The 20,050-nt window shown below is 42.5% G+C and overlaps 1 protein-coding gene across 2 annotated transcripts in view; it reads left to right on the top strand.

The window, feature by feature from the left end:
* Positions 1 to 17: 17 nt before the first annotated feature.
* CPSF3 (cleavage and polyadenylation specific factor 3) overlaps positions 18 to 20,050 on the top strand; it is a 39,031-nt gene continuing 18,998 nt past the window's right edge. For both annotated transcript variants that reach the window (XR_003426952.2, XM_015081113.3), the window contains exons 1-10: positions 18 to 210; positions 4,637 to 4,700; positions 5,775 to 5,872; positions 7,003 to 7,131; positions 8,355 to 8,532; positions 9,709 to 9,798; positions 10,254 to 10,404; positions 16,721 to 16,896; positions 18,157 to 18,315; positions 19,223 to 19,369. Coding sequence is in view for 1 of the 2 variants with exons in the window: in XM_015081113.3 (XP_014936599.2) it covers positions 161 to 210; positions 4,637 to 4,700; positions 5,775 to 5,872; positions 7,003 to 7,131; positions 8,355 to 8,532; positions 9,709 to 9,798; positions 10,254 to 10,404; positions 16,721 to 16,896; positions 18,157 to 18,315; positions 19,223 to 19,369 (1,242 nt within the window). In the remaining variant the exon portion in view is untranslated. The remainder of the gene's footprint in view (positions 211 to 4,636; positions 4,701 to 5,774; positions 5,873 to 7,002; positions 7,132 to 8,354; positions 8,533 to 9,708; positions 9,799 to 10,253; positions 10,405 to 16,720; positions 16,897 to 18,156; positions 18,316 to 19,222; positions 19,370 to 20,050) is intronic.

The following is a 20,050-nucleotide window of genomic DNA, read 5'->3' as shown; positions in this document are numbered from 1 at the left end:
AGTCGGGGGGAGGAGCTTAGTGTCGCGGGCGCCGGAGGGCCGGAAGTTGTGCTCTGGGTGGATGGGCTTCTCCTACCTGTGGTTCTCCGAGGTTCTGCTTCCAATTTAGAAAGACTCCGTGACCTGATCCTCAGCCCCGCTTCGCCTTCAGACTTCCGAGATGTCTGCGATTCCTGCTGAGGAAAGTGACCAGCTGCTGATCCGACCCCTGTAAGGGACCAGCGCGAGAGGGAATGAAGCCACGGGCTGTGAGAGGCGAGGAGGGGTAACCGGATGTTTGGCCGCCTCAGTCGCCCGTCCGCACGCTCGCAGGCCTCGGGAGCCTGCTCTTGGTCCGCAGTTGCGGGCCAGGCCTCTCGGGCTGAAGGGGTTTGGAGAACTGTGGATCGGAACGGGCCTGCTAGGTTGAATGGGACTTTGCTTTTTCTTCAGTCTCAGGGGAGAGTGTGTGGGAGTTGGGGGCGGGAAAAGATGTCTCTTTGGGCCGCTGGGCGCTTTCCTAGGCGCTAAAGAGTGGAAGCGGCAATGCAGATGACGGCAGGATGAGACGAGGACCTGGGTTAAGCTCTGGCAGGTGTGAAGAAGAGCCAGATCTGTTTCTTACGTTACCTCCAGGACTTGACATTTGCCAGGATGTGAAAGAGGAAATAAATGAGCTCTGAGTTTTGACCTTCTGACTTCAGACCCCAGCAGAATAAGGAAGGGAGAAAGAGGAGAAAGAGCAGAGATGTGAAGGACAAAAACTCAAACCTTAATTGTCCACGAGAGAAGGCTAGTCTTTGAGTGGAGCTGGCCTTCTGCCAGAGAAACACTTCACAGATCTAGAATGCTGCTTAGAACTTAGACAAAGTGGAGAACTTTGTCCTAGAGATGAGCGGTTTGCGTTCACAAATGCATGTTTAGGTAGAAGTTAGCATCGCATTAACTCGTGCACTTTTCAAAAGGTAGACAGTGTCTCTGCATCCATCCAGTAAGGATTCGTTGAGCACCTACCGGAGACATAACAGGTTCCCCACTGCTTAGTTCACGCCTGTCCTCTCTTCCTGTGTTCAGCGAACACTGAGCAAGTGTCAAGCATCACACTAGGCACTAAGACAGCGCTGAGTTAACTGAATTCACTGTTTTGGTAGGAATAGCAACGCGAAGTGAAAAGTTCTGGAGAGATCGTTTGGAACAATAGGAGACCATTACTTCGGGGTCAGACGTGGAATTCAGTCCCTACTCATTTGCTAGGACAGCAACCTCACTGAACCCATTTCTTCGCGTTTAAATAATATAGCAACACATTGCAAGGAGTGAAGCTCATAGTAGGTGCTCAGTAAATGGTAACTCTTAGAAGAGTACCAATAGGCATTGCACTGAGTGCTGGGAGACTACGGAAAAGGGATTTCTAACAAGCTGACAAGCAAAACCTAGCTCCCATATCCTGGCGGATGCAGTGCTGAGTCCTAAAGAATAAGTAGGAATTAATGACCGGTAAAGTGTAGGGCACGGATGTTCCAGACAGAGGAAGTGGCCCATGTGAAAAAGAGTGGTCACAGTGTGTGGCTGGTTTCCTCATGGCTGTGGCTGAAAGATGAGCTGGTGAGGTGGGAGAAAGGCTGTCAGGGACCAGTTTATGAAGGACTCTGTATACATACTAAGGAGTTTGGGTGTTTGTCATGTCAGTTCTAGAGAGCCAATGAAGGCTTTAAGCACGGATGAGATACAGTGGGAATTCGGCTTTAGGAAGATCGCTCCTAAGGATCTTCTCGCTTTAGGAAGATCTCTCCTAAGATCCCTCCTTTAGGAAGATCTGTTCCAGCAGTGTAGCAGATGAGTGAGTTCAGTGGAGGGAATCCAGGAGGAATGTAATGGAAATAATCCAAGTAAAAAGCAGTGAGGGCTTGGCAGGAATGAGATGAGCATTGAATGAATTGGAAAGTAGGTTTCAGAGAGTAAGGAGGTGACATCTTTACAGCTTTGTAGCTGATCAGATGTATTGGAAGGGGCAGTTGTGGAGAGGAGTGTTAGGAGGTCTTGGGTTCCTAAGCTGAGCAGCTGGTAAGGGGTCGTGTTAGTCACTTGAGTACAGGAGCTGGGGCGGTTCTGGAATAAAGGTGGGAGTTCTGCTGTGTTATAACAGCTTTATTGAGATACGATTTACATACCATACGGCTCATTAGAAGTGTACAATTCAGTGGTTTCTAGTATATTCAGAGTTGTAAGACCATCACCACTGTCTAATTCCAGAGCATTGTCATCATGCTGAATATAAGCCCTGTACCCATTAGCAGTCACCCCCATGTCCTCCCAACTTCCCCAGCTCCTGGCCACCATTACTCTGCTGTCCTTCTCTACAGATTTGCCAGTTCTGGACATCTCACTTAAATGGGATCATATGATATGTAACCTTTTGTGACTGGCTTTGACTTCTTTCACTTAGCCTTATGTTTCCAAGGTTTATGATTTGGAAGTTTTTAGTCATTCAGCAAGAATTTCTTGAGATTTACCACATTCCAGGTGCTACAGCTAAATAGTGTAAGAGAGACAATGTCTCTGCTCTTAGGGAGCCTTCATTTTAATAGAAACAAACCGTAAGTAAGTGGATATAGTAACCTCATGTTAGTATAAATGTTGTGATAGGTAGAGTTGTGCGAAGGGCAAAGGAGAGGAGGTAGTCAAGAGGAGGCCTCAGAAGGTAACATTTGGACCGAGATCCAGATGGTATAAAGGAGCCAATCGTGTCAACATCTGAGGGCAGAGCATTCTAGGGAAAAAGAGCAAGGACAAGGGACTTGAGGTGAAGACGAGTTTGGCGTATTTGACCATGAGGTGCCTGTGGGATTTGCCAGTAGAAATACCTAACCGCCTACAAGTACAGACTTGGAACTCATCAGCATGTCACACGTGTGGGACCGAAGATCACGGAGCCTGAGAAGAGGGCCGAGGAGAGGCCCGCGCAGTGTCAACGTGTGAAGTGTGGGCAGAGGCCTGTGAGTGTAGGGAAACTCCAGAGGAAAACCAGTGAGACAGAGGAGAGCGTGACTCAGAAACACCAAGGGAGAAGAGCCCAAAATCCCAGGCCGGAGCCACCGAGAGGCCAGCGGCAGGGAGTGTGCGGGGCTCTCAGGAGGCGGCTGCGCAGAGAGTGGCGTGGGAACCGAGGGGAATCAGAAGGGAGGCCTTTTAATGTTAGGGTGAGAACGCCGCAGCAGGTCTGGGTCGTGATGCAAAAGTAGGTGGGAGGGGAGGCGTCCAGGGCCTCCGGAGGACAGAGCGCGCAGAGCGGACATCCGTGGTGGCAAGGTCAGCCTTGGACAGAAAGAGAGCTCTGTTGTGTTGCTGCAGGAGAAATGGAGGGGAAATATGTGGGTTAGTTGGGAGGTGAAGTTGAGGAAGCTGGCAAACAAGCTGTATGTTTTTTTAACATTTATTTATTTATTTTGGAGAGACAGAAAGAAACAGAGTGTAAGCGCGGGAGGGGGAGTCACAGAATCCGAAGCAGGCTCCAGCTGTCAGCCCAGAGCCCGATGCGCGGCTCGAACCCACGAACCATGAGACCATGACCTGAGCAGAAGGCTGAGCCCCCCAGGTGCCCCTAAGCTGTATGTTTTTTGATGCAGAGAAGGCCCCTGCCTCAAGTGAAGAAGAAAGAAGGTTGGGAAAGTTAGGAAAGAGGACAAAGTTTGAAGTCGCCGCCGTGGAAACTCTTAAGAGAAAACTGAGCTGGGGACACCTAAGAAGTTGCCTAGAGGGCCAGTTAACGTGGGCGGCCAGGAACTCATGGCAGCACCACGGTTGTTTGATTTTTGTTCATCAGAGTCCCCCTGGATGGTAGGGTCTCCATTTGGAGATGGAGCCGCCCCATGTCTGTCTCCCAGTGAGTAGACCGAGGTCCTTGAAGTCAGGGTCCGTGTAACAGGCATTTCCGTATGCGAGGCACGTAGAGTACAGTGCTTGACGTTCAGGGAGTGAATTCAGTGTTCCCTAGAATGGGTGGGCAAAGGCATCAGAGAAGGTGAGGGACTGGAAAAAATGAGTGGGGCTTAGCTTCAAGTGCATCTTAGGATAATTGGAAATTAAGGCTGTTTTACTCATTTAGGGAGAAAGGAGAATAGCCTAATCACTTGGCATCCAACACCCTGAAATAACAAACTAGAGGGAAAAGGGACTGAGGTTCACAGCCAGGAATAAAATAAGTCCATTTAAATCTAAGCTATGTAGTAAATGCAAGATTTTCCTAAAGAAAATGAAAGAATTTGGAAGTTCTTACGGGTTCACACTCAAGTGCTGATCCTAAAAGTATGACCAGATAATCTGCATAACCGCTAGATTACATTTCCGTTAACATCATAATTTAGCCCTAACATTCCGAAGATTGGATTTAACCTTGGGCTTCACGTATCTGCACCGTCTCCTCTCAAGTTTTAGCAACTGTGAAATCCCTGAACTCCCAAGGGTTAAGTTCCATCTTTTCCCACACTGACACCGCTCTTCCCTATCTTTGTAAGTTTCTAGAACTCTTACCTGCCTCAGAGAAGTGTTATCATCAAAATGGGGCAGTATTTAAGTTGTAAAAAAGAAAGTTTGGATTTATTGGGCTTGATTTTGGTTGTTTCTAATCATTTTTACTTCTCCCCTTGAATGTTTGCAGTGGAGCTGGGCAAGAAGTAGGAAGATCATGTATTATCCTGGAGTTCAAAGGAAGAAAAATAATGGTAATTATTTTGTAGGGAGGTTAATAGTACAGCTGTGTCTGCATTGGGGGTTAGGTCTTTCCTGGTACTGTAGCTGTCTGTCCAGCTCCCAGAAAAATGTCATAGTTTGTATATGTAGCCTGTGCTGCGTAATGTTAATGTGAATAACGTAGACTTCTGTTTAGTAATTTGACGAAACATTAAGTTAACTGAGAAGATGTATTCTAAAATTGTAGAATTGTCAACCAGGTCCCTCTTCTGCTCATGGAGGGTCGGGTCAAACCAACTGGCCCCACCCGCCGTGGAGGACAGCCAAGGAACTGAGTGCCGGAACAGGTGCAGAGCCCCAGCCACCCCCATGCTGCCCGGGTGATAGAGCCCTGGTTCGGCAGTGTAGACACCGAAGTTCGGGGGCCCCCGACCTTGGGCAAGGCAGTCTGCCCCTCTATGCCCATTTCCTGGTCTGAAAGACGGGAGATGATCTACAGAGTCCTCACTAGAAAGGCATTTCAGTGGCTCATCTTGTTCCTGTGGTTCCACTTCTCTTGCTTCTCCCAATCATTGAAGAACAGGCATATGCCAGATACTGCCATCTTTTTAGTCGTTTATTGTATGAATGTAATGCCCCCAAAATGAGTAGGTAACTCATTAATGACTGACTTTTAAGAACTCATTCCCTAATACGTTAAAATACTTATGTTGCCCTGACCCGGTCGGTTTCCCATTTTTGATTAGCATCTTCTCACAATAGTCAGGTCTGGTAGTAGTGAATCTCTGAACTTAAAATGCCCCCCATGTTCTGATAACCAAGGTTTTTGAAAAAGAGTTCGTGCATTGTTAGTTTGCATTCACAAAACCAGCTGAAGAGAAGGTGTCTTCGATCTTGTTTCCTATGACTGAAACGTGGGCTGTGTTTTATGTTTGAGAAATTAGAATTGTTAACGGCATCTGTGCCACGTTGACTAACAACTGGATTCCAGATGTCAGTGTATACAGTCCGTCTTGATGGCGTGTGTGATGGATTTGTTATAAATACTGTTTATTAAATAAGTTTTAATAACGTGTAGGAAACTGTGATCCTTTTTTCTCTTTCAGTTGGACTGCGGGATCCACCCTGGCCTGGAAGGAATGGATGCGCTTCCTTATATTGATTTAATTGACCCCGCTGAGATTGATCTCCTGTTAATTAGTCAGTAGGTCCTTTTCTTTACTCATGACACGGTTTTTCAAGAACTTTCACTCTAAAGATCATTATCAGATTTTAAGACTACTAGGAATCATATTGCAGTCGGGTAGGACAACACTCCCTCTTGGCATCACGGGTTCGAGACACTTATGGGGCTCCTGGGTGGCTCATTGGGTTAAGCATCTGACTCTTGACCCGGGGTCAGGTCATGCTCTCACGGTTCACGAATTCAAGCCCCGCATCAGGCTCTGTGCTGACAGAATGAAGCCTGCTTGGGATTCTCTCTCTCTCCCTCTTTCTCTCTGCCCCTCCTCCATTCCTGCCCCCTTGTGTGCACATGTGTGCGCGCTCTCTCTCTCTCTCTCTCTCTCTCTCTCTCACTCACTCACTCAGAATAAATAAATTTAACTTTAGAGACACTTACTCTGAAAAACTTACTTTCCTGCTTGTAGAGTACGTGAGAAAGAGACAGCATACACTTTGGATCACTGTAAAACTTGAGACCAAGAAAGCCCTTTCCCAGAATATCTCCTTGAGGTCACTGTCCTTGACACACTTTATAGGAGCTTCATTTGTAAATGTTTTGGCTTCATACCACTGAAGTGCTTATTATGATTCTGGCTGTCAAGAGGAGGTTTGGGTATGTTCCTCCTTCTGTAATTATCATTGGTAAATGTTTTGATGTTTAAGAAATACTTCCAGTGCCGTCTATATGGTAGACCTGGATGCATTATTCCTTCCCTCTGCGTATAACCTAGCCTTGGTGTTCTGAAAGTATCCATATGCACTTGTTACATAGAACTTTGCTGCACAGTCAGCAGCAGTTTGATTTCAGGTGGTATTTGATGGATAATACTTTAAGAATTGACAGAATCTGGGGCGCCTGGGTGGCTCAGTCGGTTAAGCGTCCGACTTCAGCTCAGGTCATGATCTCGCGGTTTGTGATGCAAGCCCCGCGTCGGGCTCTGTGCTGACGGCTCAGAGCCTGGGGCCTGTTTCCGATTCTGTGTCTCTTTCTCTGTCTCTGACCCTCCCCCATTCATGCTCTGTCTCTCTCTGTCTCAAAAATAAATAAACGTTAAAAATAATTTTAAATAAAAAAATAGAATTGACAGAATCTTCTTGTTTCTTTTTAAGTTTCCATCTGGATCACTGTGGAGCTTTGCCCTGGTTTCTACAGAAGACAAGTTTCAAAGGAAGGACATTTATGACTCACGCTACAAAAGCTATTTATAGATGGCTTCTCTCAGATTATGTCAAAGTTAGGTAAATACCTCTATTAGATTTATACAGGGATTTGATTCTACAGAATACATATAGTTCAAGATATGGACCTTTATATGTTTTGAAGTGAGACACTCTTTTTGTTCACAAGGATGTCATTCATTTGTCAGTATCAACTCCCCAGATACCCAGCATGTACCTAGCACCTTCCTGGCCATAAAGTCTTTATGAACTTTTTACATCCTTTTGAATCTTTGTAATTGAAGTGAATTATAAGATATGCTAGCAGTATTCTATAAACAGAATTTTATGATTTTATTAAAATTTAAGATCAGGTACATGATACAGTGACATATACTGAAATGTTATTTTAGATTATTTGATCAAAGCACATTACCGTCAGAAATGAAAAAGTTTCCCGAGGAAGGTTTTTCCAGTTTTAAGAGGATAATCAGACAAGCTACAAGTATTTTTGTGTTACGTACAGCATACGTTTTTAGCCTTGGAAAGCTTACTGTTTAATTTGTATATTCCAGGAGTAGCTTGGATACAATTTATTACTCTTCACATATAAATACAAAAGAATGGAGGAGGTGCCCTTAGTAATAATTATTCTGCTTAACACTTGAATGATATTTACCATGTGCAGACACAGTCCGCACCCCTCAGCATGTTAACTCATTTAATCTTCATATCAACTTCATGATGTACGTTCTGTTAAGAATCCCATTGTCCAGGTGATGGACCGGAGGCACAGAGAGGCTAGGTGACGTGCCTGTGATGGTCATAGTGAGAGACAAAGCTACGATTTAGACCCAAGCAATCTGGCACTAGAGTCCGTGTCCTTAGCCACGACTCCCTTTTGCTTTTTTGGAAGTACATTAGTATAATTTTCAGGAGAAAACTTACACTACCCTTTTTAGAGAAATCTCACATCCTGATATGAGAATCTCTGTTCAATGTATATGAGCAAGTTTGTCACTGGGGAGTGTCGGGGCAGAAAAAGACATGGAGAAATACCGTCATAGAGTACTTTGCCTTAATTTACTATGTACTTTGCTTAAAATCATGTTTTGTAGCTGTATACACCAAACATTTTTATTATTATAATTGCAGAATTAAAAAATGTCTGAGAGATTCTAAATAGTGTAATCCATGAGGTGAAATAACTTTGTGGCTCCTTCATTCACAGACAGTCTCTGAGTTTCAAGAGTTCAAAAAATCTGACTTTCAGTTTTTTCTCGTTGACATCTTTGACAATTTAGTAACATATCAGCAGACGACATGCTGTACACGGAGACAGATTTGGAAGAGAGCATGGACAAAATCGAAACCATCAACTTTCATGAAGTTAAAGAAGTTGCAGGAATCAAGTTTTGGTGTTACCATGCAGGCCACGTTCTAGGAGCTGCCATGTTCATGATTGAGATCGCGGGCGTGAAGGTACTTTTGCTCTGGCAACTTCCTCCCCAGAAGTAATGAGTGCAGAGCTTTGTGCCAGCAAGCGATACTGAAGAAAGTTCCGTAAGACTTGCAGAGTGCTACACAGTGAAACATAGGATAAAATTAAATTGAGACTTCTTCCTTTTAAATATCACAGTTCATACCCCCGCGGTACAACTTCCTCTATCGCGATTATAAAGAGTAAAATAAGCTCCTTAAAAGACTAACGTTCTTTCACAGTATTCTAGGATCAGTTCCTTTCCAGCGTCCTTTAGGAGAATGATGAGGGCAGAACTTTCTTCCTGGCTGCACCTATTTAACAGCAAACTGTGATTTGGCATTCACGTGTAAGCCCCTGAAGGGGGTGCTGCATGGGTGACAGGTGTTAATCAGAACAGATCCTTGCCGCCATCCTTGAGGAAAAAAGACAAAGGGAGTCCATGAACTTGTCAAAGACTGGTGGATGGCCGCACCAGCACTTCCTTCCTGTGCACGTTGGATCACTTGGGGAGCCTTATTAAAAACACTCATTGAATCAATTTGAGGGTGTGGCTTTGCCCTTTTTTTTTTTCTTTTTAAGTTTTCTAGGTGATTCCTATGTGTAGGCAGAGCTGAGAATTGATGCTCCGGCGTAATATTGTCCTGAATAGTTAGCAGCTGCTCAGAGATGTGAAACGTTTACATATCGAGTTATACTAAGTATTGCTAAATCATTTATCCTTACTGTTTGCTCAGAGGCACAAAAAATAAGTAGAGAATAACACTAAGGCAGATCGATATTCCCATGTGAAATTTGGTGCTTACCCTCCTATGATTTTTGTCCTCCATTTTACATGGTTTTTCCGTATACCTCAGTAGATTTCTTTCCTCATCATGCCCTTTTCCTCTTGGGTGTTCAGAGCACCTTCTCAAGTTTATTAATACACAGGTTACCTGTGCTGGATGCGTCTGGGAGTGTATCGTTCCCCCAAGTTAAGAGGGAATAATTGAAACACTGGATGGTTTATGACTGAACTAAGTTAAACACTTTGAATTATTAATATTGCATCTAAGTTTCATCCCTTGTGGGCTGTTGTTTCTACTGAAATTCACCTTCAGATTTTATGAGCTAAATATATTTACTAGTAAAACAAAGCCTTCCAAATCCTGACTTTCTAGCTCTATTTTTTTTCACAGCTTTTGTACACAGGTGATTTCTCAAGACAAGAAGATAGACACTTAATGGCAGCTGAAATTCCGAATATTAAACCTGACATTCTCATTATTGTAAGTGTTAGTGTGGTGTATTTTATTTTATTATTTGCTTAAATGTTTATTTGTTTATTTTGAGAGAGAGGGGGCGAGAGAAAGTGTGGGTGGGGGAGGGGCAGAGAGAGAGAGGAAGAGAGAGAATCCCAAGTTGGCAGCTCAGAGCCGACATGGGCCTTGAACCCACACTGTAAGATCATGACCTGAGCCAAAGTTGGATGCTTAACCAACGCCACCCAGGCGTCCCAGTCCTGATGCCATTTTCTAAAAGTCTCTTACTGCTTGGCCAGATCTGAATTCTAACATTTTTATTTGCTCTTTTTTTCCAATTAGTATTATAACAGTATGTGTTCAAGTAAATGGCATGTTAATGGAGAAACGAATCACTTTGCTTCCGCATTTTATTGATGTTTCACTTTTGTATTCTTTGAGAATCGTCAATCTTGGTCTCCTACTTCTAATGTGTTATTTAGGAATCTACGTATGGGACGCACATCCATGAGAAGCGTGAAGAGAGAGAAGCAAGATTCTGTAACACCGTTCATGACATTGTAAACAGAGGGGGCAGAGGCCTCATTCCCGTCTTTGCTCTTGGAAGGGCTCAGGAGCTGCTCTTGATCTTAGGTATGCTTTTCCTTTTTATTTGGGGGATTTTCATAATCTTGGAGTGTGGCTCTGTCAAGATAATTGCCTGGCCTTGGCGAGATCATTCTGTCTTTCCAGGCTTCAGTTTCTGCATCTAAAAGCAGATGTGGAGCTATAAAAGCCCCGAGAAACAGTGGCCCTTGGGCGCTGCTACTGGGAATATAAATATTTCCCCCTTCTGGTTGCCATCAGCCTCAGAATTCTCTGCAGTGAGCTCAGAAGTCCGAAAAACCTGCTACCCTTTGATCCAGCAGTACCACGTGTGGGAAATAAATGATGTAAAGACAATTTTATGAATAAGACTAATCATTGCTTCAGTATTTTTAAAGAAATATCATGTCAGTAAATATCACCTTGTAGGAAAAAATCATGTCACAGATGAGTAATTGTATGTTGGCACATAAAATGCATATGGACGTATATAAAATATATATAATTGGACCAGCGGGCCTGGGCGGCTTTCGGTTAAGCATCTGACCCTTGATCTCGGCTCAGGTCTTGATCTCAGGATCGTGAGTTCAAGCCCCACAGACCCTACCTAAAAAAAAAAAAAAAAAGAAAGAAAAAGGAAAAAATTAATTGGAATCAGAAGGTTAGAGTTCAGAACAGTATGTTCTCTGATCCTATGTAAAAATATACAAATAGGGCTGCCTGGCGGGCTAAGTTGGTGGAGCATGAGACTTGATCTCGAGATTCTAAGTTCGATCCCCACGTTGGATGTATAGGTTACTTAAGACTAAAATCTTAAAAAACAATACACCAGTGACTGGAAAGATGTTAAGCCTGCGTAGTGAGAAAGTGGATGATTTCTTTTTTTATTTTCTGCTTTTCTCTACTTTGCAAATACTTCAATGAGCATGTATAAATTTTTGGGTACCACTCTTCACATGTATTTATATTTAACGATTCTAACTCAGACATTCTGTGGTGCTATTTGGGGAAAGCACTCTTCTTAAAGACTGAGCGCCTTGTGTGTAAAGAGCTTCAGTGCAAAGAACTAGAAATGGTCACATCAAGCTGTTGCTCTCAGCTCTCCCATCTCTAGGATGATGCGGATAAGTCTGTCCCTGTTACACTGACAAGGAAAACAAGGGAAAACGGAGTAAATGACCTCAGCTCGAAAGCTGATCTGTGAGAGAGATCAGACATAGTAGGACTGCATTTTCTGCACCCTAAGCCAATCCAATGTTCTTTTGCTCCTTTTTTTCTTAATTTTTTTTTAACGCTTATTTATTATTGAGAGAGCGAGAGAGAGCATGAGCAGGGGAGGGGCAGAGAGAGGAGGAGACACAGAATCCGAAGGAGGCTCCAGACTCTGAGCCCAATGTAGGACTCAAACTCAAAACCCACGAGATCATGACCTGAGCCAAAGTCGGACACTTAAGCGACTGAACCACCGAGGCGCCCCTCTTGCTTCTTTTTTTTTTTTTCTAACTGCAAGTCAAATTTGCCCTCAGAAGTCTCGAACTAAAACGTCTCCGTAACAAAGTAATTTGAAGAACAGAAGAAATTGGGAAGCTGAAGCCATGGCTGTTACCGTCAAATTGGGTCACCAGATTCAGCACATAAAAATATAGGACACCCAGTTAAATTTTAACGTCAGAAAAATAATGAAGAATATTTTAGCACAAGTGTCTCAAAGATTTAGTAACCTATTTTTATACCGAAAATCTTGTGTTTTTTATCTGAAATTCAAGTTTAATTTGGCATTTGATAATTTTACCTGGCAAGTCTGCCATCAGAGCATATATTGCGATTCCTCCTCTATGCAATTGGTTGTTCCTTTTCCCCTAAATTCTCCCTTGTGATATAGTATTAACAGAAAGAGGGCAGCCATTTGAATGAGTGGTTTCAAATCTCATCTGTGTTCTAGCCGTGTGACCTTGAGCAAGTTACTCAACTTTTCTTTGATATTTAAAATGTATCCACAAAAATACACACACACACAAATAGGAGATGTGATGTGATCTTGGGATGCAGTAGGCAATGCAAGGTATTTGAGAAATAAAAGAGTATGTGAAAACTTAGGCAGCATTAAAATGTTTAATTTCACCAGTAAAAACATGAGCAGAATAAAGCAAAGGGCGAAGCAGGAAATATATTTGTAACCTACATGACAGAAGTCCCTGTCCGTATATAGAGTTTTTACTTATAAATCAAGTAGGAAAATACCATTCCCACACTCTTCAACCTTTTTTCAGCCTCAGTTTCCTAATCTATAAGATAGAGATGAATTGTTTTAAAAATTAGAAATAATAAATGTAAATAGCATACTAGGCATTGAATGCATTTTCTAAATGCAGGTACACCTAGGAGAACAAATGATACCCTTTGACCATGCTACTCTTATAATATTTTGGGATTTAATGAGAGTTTTCTTGTAAAATGAGCCTTCCTTTAAAGATACATTGTGTATGTTAGGGACACCTGGGTGGCTCAGCGGTTGAGCGTCTGACTTTGGCTCAGGTCATGATCTCGCAGTTCATGGGTTCAAGCCCCATGTTGGGCTCTGTGCTGACAGCTCGGAGCCTGGAGCCTGCTTCGGATTCTGTGTCTCCCTCTCTCTCTGCCCCTCCCCTGCTCATGCTCTGTCTCTGTCTCTCTCTCTCTCTCTTTCAGAAATAACCATTAAAAAAAAAAAAACACAATTTGTAAGCATATATTGCCAACGGGTTTTGTTTATTTTTTTTAATGATTTGATGGTTTCTTTATTTTTTTTTAATTTTTTTAATGTTTATGTATTTTTGAGAGAGAGAAAAACAGAGTGTGAGCGCGGGAGGGGCAGAGGGAGAGACACAGAATCCGAAGCAGGCTCCAGGCTCTGAGCTGTCAGCACAGGGGCCCACGTGGGGCTCATGGGACTTGAACTCATGAGCCATAAGATCCTGACCTGAACTGAAGTCAGATTTTTTTGAAGTCAGATTCTTAACCGACTGAGCCACCCAGATACCCCGACAGGTTTTGTTTATTATGAGAAACTGTTTAGCAGCTTTTCAAAAAAATATAGTTGTACAGTAATATTGTTTGTATGTGTTCAGAAACTATTTTAACTCTTTCGACGGTCCTGTTTTTTAACTGGCAAAGTTTAACTACACAAAGTCTAATTTTGATAAGTCTTTGAAATATTGAGAATACATTTTTATTTAAAATTGTCACAGGATTTAGTCTCTCTAAAGTAATAAGTTATGGTCTGTTACTCAGCGTAAACTTCCACTGAGTCATTTTTAAAAGCTTCCACGTCAGGGCACCCGGATGGCTCAGTCCGTTAAGCGCTGACTTTGGTTTCAGCTCAGATCGTGGTCTCACTGTTAGTGAGTGTGAGTCCTGTGTCATGCTCCCCGTGGAGCCCAGAGCCTGCTTGGGATTCTCAGTCTCTCCCTGTCTATCTGCCCCTCCCCGCCTTGTGCTTGCTCTCTCTCTCTCTCTCTCTCTCAAAATAAATTAATTAATTAATTAATTAAAAAATAAAAGCTTCCATGGCTTGGGACTATGATCACAATCTTCTTTTTAGGTCTTGCACTAGTATTCAGAAATAAGTTTTGATGTTGTAAGTTTAAGTTAGTAAGGACCAGGCTAATTTTTTTTGAACTCTTTAAAACATAGTTATGTGCCACAAAATGAAAAGGCAACCTACTAAATGGGAGAAAATGTTTACAAATCATGCATCTGATAAAGGGTTAATATCCAAAATATATGAAGAACTTACAGAACTTAAAAAACGTGATTAAAAACGGGCAGGAGCCTGGAAGAAACATTTTCACAAAGAAGACATATAGCTGGCCAACAGGCACATGAAAAGATACTCAGCATCACTAATCATCTAGGGAAATGCAAATCAGAACTACAGTGAGATACCATCTCATACTTGCCAGATTGGCTATTATCAAAAAGACAAACAAAGAAACAAAAAGATAAATGTTGGTCAGGATATAGAGAGAAGGAAACCGTCACACATTGTTGGTGGGAATGTGAATTGGTGCAGCCACTGAAAAACAGTGTGGAGTTTCCTCAGAAAATTAAAAAAAGAACTACCATACCATCCAGCAGTTCCACTTCTGGTTTTTGTGGGTTTTTTTTAAGTTTATTTATTTTAAGAGACAGAGTGTGTGAAGGGCAGAGAGAGAGAGGGAGGGAGAGAGAATCCCAAGCAAGCTCTGCACTGTCAGCACAGAGCCTGATGCAGGGCTCAAACTCATGAACCAGGAGATCATGACCTGAGCCGAGATCAAGAGTCGGACACTGAACCGACTGAGCCACCAGGCACCCCTTCTAATTCTGGGTTTTTATCCGAAGAAAAGGAAAACACCAATTTAAAGACATATATGCACCCCTGTGCATTGCAGCATTATTTACAGTAGCTAAGACATGGAAATGCCCCACGTGTTCATTGATGAATGAGTGGACAGAGAAGATGTGGCACGCATATACAGTGGAGAATGTGACTCCACATTAGAAAAGAACAAAGTCTTGCCATGTGCAACAACATGGATGGAACTGGAGGGTATTGCATAGTGAAATAAGTCAGACAGAGAAAGACAAATACCGTATGACTTCACTTATGTGTACAGTCTAAAAAATAAAATGGGTACCTAGGTGGTTCAGTCCATTAAGTGTCTGACTGTTAATTTCAGCTCAGGTCACTATCTCAACAGTTAGTGAGTCTGAGCCCTTCATTGGGCTCTGCATTGACAGCGAGGAACCTGCTTGGGATTCTCTCTCTCCCTCTCTCTCTCTACCCCTCCTCTGCTTGAGCGCTCTCTCGAAATAAATGTGTTTTTTTAATCTTTTAAAAAATAATAAGTAAACAAAGCCAAACAAACAGACTCATAGATACAGGAAACTGTTGGTTCCTGGAGGTGGGAGGGCTTAGGAGTCCAGCAAAATAGGTGAAGGGGATTAAGAGGTACAAACTCCCAGTTACAGGTAAGTTATGGAAATGTAACATACAGCATAGGAAATACGGTTAGTGATACTGTAATAATTTTGGCTACAGATGCTAGGTAGGGGATCATCTTGTAATGTATAAAAATATTGAATCACTGTGATGTACACCTGAAACTAATGGGATATGTCAATTATACTTTATACTTCAATTTGGGAAAAAAAAAAAAAAAAATGTTAGCCTAGCCGGGGCTGGGCACTTAGGAAACCTTCAGAGCCTGACAGTCCCTTCCCTTGCTCTCTTATAGCTTCTGTACCTTGCATCAGAGCTAAAGCACAAGGGGGGCCAACGTGTGTTGAATGAAGGGGCGTGCTTTCCAACCAGATGCTGCATCCCAGGGCTTCGGGCCATCTGTTAGTATCAAATCACTGCATTCCAGTGTGTGATCTTGCGTCTTGGGCAAGTGGTTTGGTATTTCTGAGCTTCCGTTCCTTCTGTAAAATGTGGACTGTGCCCTCTGTGTGGTTGCAGACACCCTACGTGAGCCCTCTTCAGCACCCAGCGTAGAATCTGTGCTCAGGAAATAGCAGCTGCTGCTTGTGCAGCTAACTGTCCCCGCCACAGGACTGCAGGGTCCCTAAGGGACACCAAGGGGCAGAAGTCGGAGTCTTGATTACAAGCAGCCTACAGCAGGCTGACTGACTAAAGCAGGAGGGAATGTACTGGAAGGTATTGGTGTCCCAGACTGTCCAGGAAAAATGGGAAGCAAGCCTGGAACAGGGCCCTTCCTGAGGGCAGGAGGCAAGATCCATTAGGAATGCGTCCCAGGAAGGAGTGCCCGCTACTTGTTACCTGGGTGTCCGCAGGCAGGGCCAAGCCTCGTGAGAGGCCCACCAGGTGCAGAGCCATGAGGACGAGGCCAACTGCGGGAGGGACCAGGAGGGACCAGAAGGGACCCTGAGAGAGGAAGTGGCCTGAAGGAAAACAAGCAAGGTCCGAGCCCAGCACCCCCACCCCTGGCTTTCCATCCCTGTGCATAGCAATGTCTTAAATGTGGCTTACCCTTAAGCAGGGTAATAATTACTGCAGACATAGCCGACATGTTGAACAAATTGTTGTGTGCTCGTAATTACAAATTGCATTTCTAACACTCCAGGGGGTTCCAAACCTTGATATCTTTGCTGTTAACACATAAATTAGTGATTTGTGGAAATTGCAAGAGAAGGATATATAGAGTTTTTTTTATTTCTATAAATATAAATCTATAGATACAGATTTATATACATATTTAAATGTTTTGATTTATTTCTTGGATGTCTGAATTTCTTTAAATTAATTACATGTATCACTTATTATTTGAACTATTTATCCCACATAACAAAATGAAATTTGTTTCTGATGAAATCTCTCTAGACGAGTACTGGCAGAATCACCCAGAACTCCACGATATTCCCATATACTACGCGTCGTCTTTGGCCAAGAAGTGTATGGCAGTGTACCAGACGTACGTAAATGCCATGAACGACAAAATCCGCAAACAGATCAACATCAACAATCCCTTTGTGTTCAAGCACATCAGTAACCTCAAGGTGAGTGCTGAGGAAGAGGAAGGACCGGTAAACACAGAGAAGTCGATAGCACATTGATTCCGGGGCCGAGTCCTTTTGGCTGAGGTCTCGCCTTTTCTGTAGCAGGCACCATTTTCCTGCAGGAAAACAAAATTTTAGCAACTGGCATTCTCCTCTGCTTAAATCTTGCCAGTCGTTCCAAGTCTCCATTGGTTCTCAGTATTTACTATTGCTGAATAAGTTAGTCTCCCTGCCATAGAAACAGAAAGTCTTGATGAGAAAAATATCTTATGTTACGTCTTAACGTTTTTCTGTCCTTCCTCAAACCTAATCGTCTTTTTGATTTGCACTGCAAATTCCATGTATGAACATTTTCATATGTTTACTTTTCTAGAACATTCAATAAAAGCTGATTTCCTTTAGTTAAAAAAATGTTGTTTTAAAAATATATTGTTTTATTGGGGTGCCTGGGTGACTCAGTTGGTTAAGCGTCCAACTTCGGCTCAGGTCATGATCTCATGGTTTGTGAGTTCGAGCCCCACGTCAGGCTCTGTGCTGACAGCTTGGAACCTGGAACCTGCTTCAGTTCTGTGTCTCCTTCTCTCTCTGCCCCTCCCCAACTTGTGCTCTGTCTCTCTCTGTCTCTCAAAAAATAAATAAATGTAAAAAAAATTTTTTTTAAGTATATATGTTGTTTTATTAAAGTTAATGTGCTATACTCTTAATAAAATAATGCCCCAAATAATTCAAGTGCTAGAAGTCATCTTCCAGTTGTAAGTGGGCTCTGTCCATAAAGTATTATTTTTTAAGTTAATTGCTTAAGAACTAGAGCCAAGTTTTCCCTGGAAACAATGTTAAACTTTTTGGTTAGATTTTTTAGGCCAGCTCAAAATATTTGTGAAGTATGCAAAGCCATTGTGAGTGGGAAAGTTCTTTTGGAATTCTCTCTTGGGCAGATAGAAAGCCATTTTGACTCTTACTTTTTTCCTGCCTGCCCTCTAGGCAATGAAAATGGTCCTATAATAGCCCATTAACTACCAGTAGAAGGTTTAGAAGGACAGAGTGAACTAACTGCTTCTTATCACTTTGTTTTCCTTTCATTCCTAGCATCAGTTGTTTAGGAACTGAGAAATTAGACTTAAAATGTTTGCTGGTCTCCGAGGTCCTTACAGTAGTGTGATCAATCTTTTCACCTACCTTTTCGTTATTCTTTAAAAATAAGGACAGCCTTGCCAAACCCTGGTGCTTAGCATGCTTTTACCATTCCTTTTTCTCTCTTAGAGCATGGATCATTTTGATGACATTGGTCCCAGTGTCGTCATGGCCTCCCCGGGCATGATGCAAAGTGGCTTATCCAGAGAGCTCTTTGAAAGCTGGTGCACGGATAAGAGGAACGGCGTCATTATAGCAGGGTACTGTGTAGAAGGGACACTTGCCAAGGTCAGCTATGAGACCACTGTGTCATTCCTAATCAGAATTGCCAAGGTGGCACGTTAAAGTCTGAGAGGCACTTAATCTTGTTGCAGTAAAAAGTATGGAAGGGAACCTAGTTGAGACCAACAAAAACATGAATACCCTCATTCACTGAAGAAGTTTACTAATATGTATTCTCTTGAAAAGCTGTAGAAGGTGTTTGGGTTGATTGCCCTTCTTCCTAACGATGCAGAATGGTTGATGTTAGCTCTTCGGGATGTACACATTGTGGGAAGTACGTGCAGAACTTTAGAAACAGTTTCTGAAGATCCAAGCATCACATTCTCTTACCCCTGTTATCTATATAACTTGTCTTATTTCTTAAAATACGTTGTGATTCCCGGGGCACCTGGGTGACTCAGTGGGTTGAATGTCCAACTCTTGGTTTTGGCTCAGGTCATGATCTCACAGTTCATGAGTTCGAGTCCCGCATCCATCTGTGCTGATGGCACGAGCCTGCTTGGGATGCTTTCTCTCAGAATAAATGAATAAATGTTTAAAAAATAAAATAAAACTGACTTCCAGAATAGAAGCACATCTGTTTGAAAAGCGACTTTACCAAGCAAGAGAATAGTTGGGAATACAAGTTTGGCTTGTATTGTACAATTGTACAAGTTAACAGTTGTCACTTCCAGTATTTCAAATACACTGAAATTTAGTTAACCTGCCTGCTTTCCTGATTAAATATTTGCTTGCTCAAGAAAATAAGTATTTGATATTTACTAAGTTGCTATTAGAATGATTTTTGTGCTAAAGGTCCTAAATTTAATGTAAGAGTTTATGGCTGCATTAAAAAATAGAAAATGTCCCTTTTCTTTTCTGACTGGGTAGTTTATTTGTTTTGCTTTTTTAAATTTTTCTTTCTTTTTCACAGCATATCATGTCTGAACCAGAAGAAATCACTACCATGTCTGGACAGAAGTTACCGCTGAAAATGTCTGTTGATTACATTTCTTTCTCTGCTCACACAGATTACCAACAAACCAGTGAATTTATCCGTGCTTTGAAACCGCCTCATGTGGTTAGTCTATGAATTTGATTTCTAACATTAAAGGGGAAAGAAACATAACCCAGGAAACCGTAGCAGCTGGTTTTCAAGTCAAACACCGCTTGTCGCTAAGGTAGCCTTTCAACAGAGCACTTTTGCTTGTACTTGGATCTGACCTCTACAGCTTCCCTTTGAGTTAGGCAAGCTGTGCACTGTAATTTTCTCCACTTACCTGAGGTCACTTATCAGATCCACCAGATCCAGACCCAGTGCTCTTTCTGTCCCTTTCTGTTGCCTCCCCAGTAACTTAAGAGCACAGGCTTTGCAGTATGCTGGTTTTGAATCCCCGTTCTATCCCTTACTTGCTGTGTAACCCTGGGCAAATTACTTATCCTCTCTGTACCCCATTTGTAAATAGGGATGACAATGCCTCATAAGGTTATTGTGAGGAAGGAGTGAGAGAACATATATATCTAAAGCATCTAAAATGGTGCCTGGCATGTAGTAAATGCTTAATAAGATGGAAAGAAGGGAAAGACAAGTCATGTAATGGTAGAAATTAAAGATCCAAATAGATACGAAATGTATTACATAGCTCCTTACTGATGTGCTTTGTTTATATTTTTAAGTTTCATGTAATTATGAAAATAACAATTATATTTTGGTGGGACTAGGGAGGGGGTAAGAGGGAAAAGCTAAAAAAAACATGTATTT

The sequence above is a fragment of the Acinonyx jubatus genome, chromosome A3 (genome assembly GCF_027475565.1).
Source record: "Acinonyx jubatus isolate Ajub_Pintada_27869175 chromosome A3, VMU_Ajub_asm_v1.0, whole genome shotgun sequence".
In the NCBI taxonomy this organism is placed as follows: Eukaryota; Metazoa; Chordata; class Mammalia; order Carnivora; family Felidae; genus Acinonyx; species Acinonyx jubatus.
This window is presented reverse-complemented; position numbering and strand designations above follow the sequence as displayed.